General features: G+C 35.3%; 1 protein-coding gene across 1 annotated transcript in view; it reads left to right on the top strand.

Annotated features, from left to right (window-relative positions):
* The first annotated feature begins 655 nt into the window (after positions 1-655).
* Positions 656-6,985, top strand: part of LOC134255618 (uncharacterized) — a 59,520-nt gene continuing 53,190 nt past the window's right edge. The window contains exons 1-5 of the mRNA XM_062738142.1: positions 656-706; positions 2,248-2,328; positions 2,559-2,646; positions 4,170-4,385; positions 5,905-6,076. Coding sequence (XP_062594126.1) covers positions 656-706; positions 2,248-2,328; positions 2,559-2,646; positions 4,170-4,385; positions 5,905-6,076 — 608 coding nt within the window. The remainder of the gene's footprint in view (positions 707-2,247; positions 2,329-2,558; positions 2,647-4,169; positions 4,386-5,904; positions 6,077-6,985) is intronic.

Below are 6,985 nucleotides of genomic sequence, written 5' to 3'. Positions count from 1 at the left end.
GCCAAGAGTTTTACTACTGATTTACTTACGAATGAGAAGATTTTCAAAGATTGAATTGTATAGGTTTTGGCCGACCCATAGGATCCTTGGGGCAAGGGCCGTGATTTTCACGATTTTCTTTTCCCTTCAACTATATGTGCTTTGTGCTGTACCAAAATTAGGTGAGCGGCTTCAGAGAAAAAAGCTAAAAATGTTACATGTAAGGTACCACGAATGATGTACAACGACGGTTATAAACAAATATATAGCAATGAGTGACGCGTATGACTAAAAAATTCTTCAAAATTACATATTTAGCACTTCTATTCAAAAAAGATTTGTATATTTTAATTTTTTTTCACTAGTTTTTTTTAATCAAATATTTCATAGAAACGAAGTGGCCTATTATGTGAGTGAATTTCTCTAGGGGGCATATCCTTCCTTGTTTAAAATAAACTAGTCTTACACTTTATAAAGTTTTACAAGGAATACAATTTATTGCTGTCCTCAGATTAAAAACGGTAAGCATCAAGCTATTCTTAAATTTTCAGTTAAAGAAAATATACTTAATATATATTTATATGTATCAAGACATTTTTAATTTTTTTTCGTTTATTATATCTTTTATAAGTTGTAAGATAAACATATTCCTATCTATTTTTTAATTCTGAAGGACATGGCCTCAGAGGGCATACAATTCGAATTGCAATCTCTACAACATGGTCAGGTAATAATGAATTATTGAGATGACCTGTGTTCATTACGTACACTATATGCATGATTCTCAAAAGAAGTTTCACAGATTTTTTTTTATTTATTTAAAGAATTGATATGAACATGTTTCTGTTATCATGATCTGAAACATATAAATTTTATATCATGAAATTTGATTTTATTTTAATGAAATTTTTAGATCTTATTGTTTTTATTTTATTGTAATGTAACCTTTAATATTATCTACAGAAATAAATGATAGTTTTATGTATCACAAACAGATAGATGTACCAGGGTCATTCTTAAAAAAAGACAATGTTCCTCTTCGTCAAATTATTATTACAAAATTATAGATCAACACATTTTCGTAAATAAAAACATTTATTTTGTCGAAGTGTGAAGTTTCATTCCATTTATACAGCAACAGGTTTTGGTGCCACGGAGCACGGTTAACGTCCCTTTATAAAAACGTATCCAAAAAAATTAATTAATACACTGTTTGCTAACAATTTTGCAAATAGCTGGAATAAGTTTGTCAGTGTTTTAAAATTCTTTACCGCGTAACTCTATTAGTTCCGCAACAGTGAAGCGCACAAGTTTAATGACGTTCCTAACTCTTTTGACAAGATTTTTAACTATAACCTGTTTCTTTGCAGAAAATCCATCGTCCGATTCAAATTCGCTACCACTCAAAAATTACATTTTATATGTTATAAAAATACACGACTTATAAATTTTTATACATTTCCGGGTTCATACAGAATTGTTTTAGTTTGTTAAAGAGGTTTCCCAAATGCAAAAAGCAACATTTATTGCTTATTCGTTGCCCCGTGACGTCATCCAATTAACGTCATGGACTTTTACCTTTCTTAATCAAGCCCATATGAATTTTAAACTGATACCTTTTAAACAGAGCGGTACATTACATTGCTTTACACCATTTTAAGTAATACAGCATGATGTTTAATGGACTTTTGAGCTCGCATACTGTTCGTTATCTCCACATATTTTATTGGTTACACTTAGAAAAACAATTCACCTCTGAATTAGTTGACAATGTGGAGTACGTAGCACAAGCTGTTTGTTAAATCTTTAATTTTGTGAGTGACAGAAGGGCAGCAAAGCTCATCCCATTAATTTAGAAATTGCTGAGCACAACAATTTTTTTACCCCAGTAATTATAATCGAAGATTTGTCCTGTCCGTCCTTCTCTTTATCTCTTCGTCCGAAAAAAATATTGTCCATAATTTTTTAGCATGGCTTTTGAATTTTACATAGCGTATCAACCTTGACCTCTCTTTTGATATTTATGCCCCCTACGAAAAGTAAGGGCATATTGCTTTGCTGCTGTCTGTCGGTTTATTATCGATTTCCGTTCATTTTCTTTGCAGCGGAATAAATATCTATCATAACAATATCTAAGTTTTGTTTTGGGTACAATCAAGCCCATTTTTACAGAGTTATGTCCCTTGGACTTAGAAAAACTCCAAGTACTTGGGAGAGGGGGGCATGTGTGTTTTACAAACACCTCTTGTTTCCTTTGGTTAATTACAGAGATTAACTTCAAGTGGAAGTAACAGCACATCAGATTCTTCTGATGACAGTGACGATGATTATGAAGAAAAGAACGCAGGGGTAAACTTATGAGTGTTATGAAATTACATAAGGGTGAAAAATTTACAAAATTTCCTTTATGAATATTTTTTTCTCAAATGTGATTTTTGAGCTCCAATAGTTACACATTATCAACGTTTAACATACATTCGCGCTTTTCAGAATAAATATTTTAATAAATAATGAGCAGAATTCTTTATGAGGCATGGATTGACACTATATTAAAAAAAGAAATCTTTCCATTATTTTAGGATATTCAAGACCATCTATCCGTGCATGACATTGTTGCAAATTGCAGCACATTTGCGGGAATGGAAATAACTGGCTGCTTTGAAGGAGGTAAATGCTGATACAAGTCGTCATAGTCCCTCTACAACTAAGACTTAAATACTGCTTTCTTTTGCAATGCTTATGTTACAATGTTTTCCGAAAGATTCATGATTGATCGTATGCTGTGTATCGTCCTTCTCGAGGATTTCTCACCCATACGGAGATGCCACCACTTGCCGTTGAAGTCTTACATATTTTGACGCTTACTCGGCACTCGGGACCATTAAGGAATATCTTTTTTTCGTGCAAGCACCTACTGCGACACGGGAACTCGGTTTATAATGGCCTCGTCCGAAGGACCTGTATCCACGTCCAACAGTGGGATTCGAACCTGCGGGCGTCTAAAGATTTATTAATATGCGGTATTGCGAGTAGCATGCAGTTATCTGACATTTTTCCACTCTATTGCGGATGATTTGAGGAAGCTCTAAATCTCGTAGCATTACTTGAGTATAACATTTTCAGTAGAACCAATTGATCGATCTGAACTATCATTTTAACAATGCCAAAAGTACGTGTAAATGTTGAACTCCAAACAGTAGTCTAGAAGCCAAATAGAAAAACATAACAGTATTTTCTTTGCTTGTAAAAATTAATCAATTTTCAAAGAGAATTTAATGAGAGGGTCTGCTTAGTAAAAAGTATTCTAAAAAGCACTAGCTCCTCTAAAAGGTTTCTCAGGTCGGTAGAGCAAAAGGATCTTTTCTCATCAGTCCTTATAGAGTCAAGCAATTATCAATTTTGCTTTGTATGTAATAGCATATGTCCCCATCCTACTGATCTTGCCTATAGTTTCAACGCGGAAGAGTTCCGCTGAGTTAAGTAATCGCTATATCGACCTTTTTTTCTTTACAGTTATCAAAATCACATATCACTTTATCTCAAAAATCGGATGGAAAACTTACATATTACTCTTAACGAGATATTTATTTGCTGTGTAATGACCCTCTGCCGAGTTTTTCACTCAGATGGAGACGCCACCACTAGCAATATTTCCCATACTCGGCACTTACGGACATTGAGCGATGAGGGATCTTTTTCGTGTCACCCCCTAGTTAATATATTTATATTATACCCTTTTGCACGCATTTGACTGTTTGTTGGCGTTGCTGCAGTCTCTTTCGATCTTGATATTTTGACAATTCTTTGATTACGATTCTATTGCGAAGAAGCAGTGACTCCCTTTGTTTACGTCATGGGTTTGACGCGGAGCCGCGCACTAGAATCAAATCTGGACCTCCCGATAACGAATCGAACGCTCTACCACTAGACTACCGTGATCGGTAAATCTTGTGACCTTGACCTATACGCTTATACGTTTTTTTTTTCAAGCTTCGCCATAACTTTTGAACCATAGGAGATAGAGACTTCATATTTGATATGAATACTTCACTAATTAAGTATTTTCAAATAAAACCAAGGTCAATAACTTTTTGACCATGATTGTGACCTATATGCTAAAAGTAGCTTTTTCGAACTCTGTTGCCTCCGGGTGGATAGTGTTCCACAAACACATCTTGTTTTTTTTAAAGATAAAATTAAAGAAGGACAACGAGTAGTTAGAGGGATCGATTGGGATAAAAGTAAGGATGACGACGGAGGGATCGGTAATGTGGGAACTGTGGTGGAAATCTTAAACAACTCCAAAGAAGTACGAGTCCTGTGGGACTCGCAGGAGGATGCCAAACAGTACAGAACAGGACTCGACAGGAAATACGATCTTCGACTTTTCGATAATGCGCAGACAGGTATGTATATATCCTGTATATTATATACATGTTTGCACATATTATATACTTTTATGTACCTGTGTGATAAAAATGTACACGTACATTAAGATCACGCATGTTTCTTAACTTTCTTATGCTCCTATGAAGATAGTAAAACATATGTTGTAGCAAGTCTTTGTTAAGATTCTACTAGAAAAAGGTGTGCATTTCTTATTAAGGTACATGTACTCGTATCCTCAGGTTCTCAAAATCAGGCATTGATTAATTAAAAAAAAAATCAATTAATGTCTCTGATTTCTTATTAAGTAATATGCTTTTACCAACGATAATTCTTATATTCTTGGGCATAATGCGTTTTTTTGATCCTCAACCTAAACTGTTTACCTCTGGCCTCAGGCATATAGTTTGATGATTGGGTCTGACAAAACGCATGTTGCTCCTGAATCAAAGCTTATAAATGAATAATACTTCTATGGATCTTTTACTGTGTTGTTTTACACTCAAATGAAGGTTTGGACCCCTAGGTCCTTACTCGGGATGAATTATTCATGTCAAGACACAAAATGATATGATAACGTAAAACATCTACTCAAATAGGAAGCTTTGAAAGCTGTAAAAAGGGGTATTTTGATAGGAAAATCACTCAAATCTGATCTTTTAAAGTATTGCAATATCAACATTTTAAAATTCGGCCACTTTTATGCCCTTGACTGTTTCAAAAATAAAGTAATTAAAGTCACTTTTTCATTGGTGTATTTAATTGTAAAATTAGAAGAAGGATGAAACAAGAGGCCCATGAGCCACATCGCTCACCTGAGCAATGTGGCTATGAATGAAGCAAGAATCAGTTTATCATTGGAAAGTTGAAACCCAATAGTGGTTCCAACCAATCCATAAAACGGAGAGGGTGTGATTTGAACAAACTTGAATCTACACTAACTAAGGATGCTTGCATATTTCTTTGAATACCTGTGGCTTTATTGCCCTTTACATTTGAACTTACACTGTCGCCCCGCCCTACCCCAAGGGGTCATGACTTGAACAAAATTGAATTCCACTACTTGAGGATGCTTCCATAAAAAGATGATCATTCATGCCTTTGCAATTCTTGAGAAGAAGATTTTTAAAGAATTTTCCTATATATTTCTATGAAAACTTTGATCGGCCATTGTGGCCCCACCCTTCCCCCGGGGTCATGATTTGTACAAATTTGGATGTACACTACCTGAGGGTGCTTCTCGATAAGTTTCATCTTTCCTGGAACAGGCCAATTGGTTCTTGAGAAGTAGTCGAAATGTGAAAAGTTAAGGACGACGATGACAACAACGACAGAAAACGGACAAATTTTGATCAGAAAAGCTCACTTTAGCCTTCGGCTCAGGTGAGCTAAAAAGCAGGTCGTTAACATCGATTAAATCTACAATCTGTATATATTAACGACATACACACTTCTTTTCATTATCTGAACGTTATCGAAACAAGAGAAGAATCCCTCTTCAAATGACGACATTATCTATTTCTTTTTTTTTTGTTAAAGGTGCATATCACAAATACTACGCCTGTGATTATTGTGCTGAAAGCCCAATTAAGGGAATGAGATGGCGATGCTTGTATTGCGAAGACTTTGACTTGTGTACAATGTGTTACATGGACGATGAACATGAATTAGATCATGCATTTGAAAGACATGAAGGAATGAAATCAAAGAGGTAAAGATTGTTCTAAAGGAGAAGAGAGGGGTACACTGTTTTACCCTTGTGTCTGCCCGTAACAAATTTTTCAGCAGATGTCATCGAAGATGCTTAAAAATTTGAGCACACATTTCGTACATACAGTATCCGACGTCAACTTAATGTTTATCCTTCATTTATCCCTTTACGTTTACGTCGTCGTTTTCTCAGCAACTACTCATTGCCGATGCTTGAAGTTTTATCACGCTCTTTGTATAGGCGTGACATATGGTGGGATTAAATTTTGTCCAAATTTGCTGTCTACTTCCTGTTTAACCATTTCTCTTCGTTGAAACTTTAGCCCCTTATTTTGTCAACAACTACTCGAGGAAGATGTTTGAAATTCTATGAACCTTTTATGTCTAAGTATGCCATATGGTGAGATTCACGAGGTCATGTCTTAACATTAGAGCGGAGGGGCGGGGGGCGGGGGGGCAGTACAATTATAATGAAAATAGAAGAGTGCATAGTGATATGTTCTTAACGATATTATAGCATACTAGTGTGAAGTTGATGGAGACCAAACAGTTTTCAAGTTCAAAAAGCCCATTCAATACAAAAGAGGGGCAGCACAAATACGGACAAAATTGGATCAAAAGCAATTGAAAAATTGGCACCTACTGCCAACTGATCATTAACGCAACGTACACCTTTCCATGTCATTAAGTGGAAAATGACAGAAAAATCCGTGATAACTCGTGTCGATAGAGGTCTAACAATAATTATGAAAAACGTTAGTCAGAATTTAAATAAATAATATACTGTATGTCTACGATTATTATTCCTATATAGAAGATGCTCCTGTGTACCAGGGCAACTGAGAGATACAAGTTAAACATTGGCGGTTGATGAAGGTATGTCGCAGCATATGTAAAGGAAAGGATTGAA

Source organism: Saccostrea cucullata, unplaced genomic scaffold, assembly GCF_032062105.1.
Source record: "Saccostrea cucullata isolate Sc308-1 unplaced genomic scaffold, CSIRO_AGI_Scuc_v1 ctg972, whole genome shotgun sequence".
In the NCBI taxonomy this organism is placed as follows: domain Eukaryota; kingdom Metazoa; phylum Mollusca; class Bivalvia; order Ostreida; family Ostreidae; genus Saccostrea; species Saccostrea cuccullata.
This window is presented reverse-complemented; position numbering and strand designations above follow the sequence as displayed.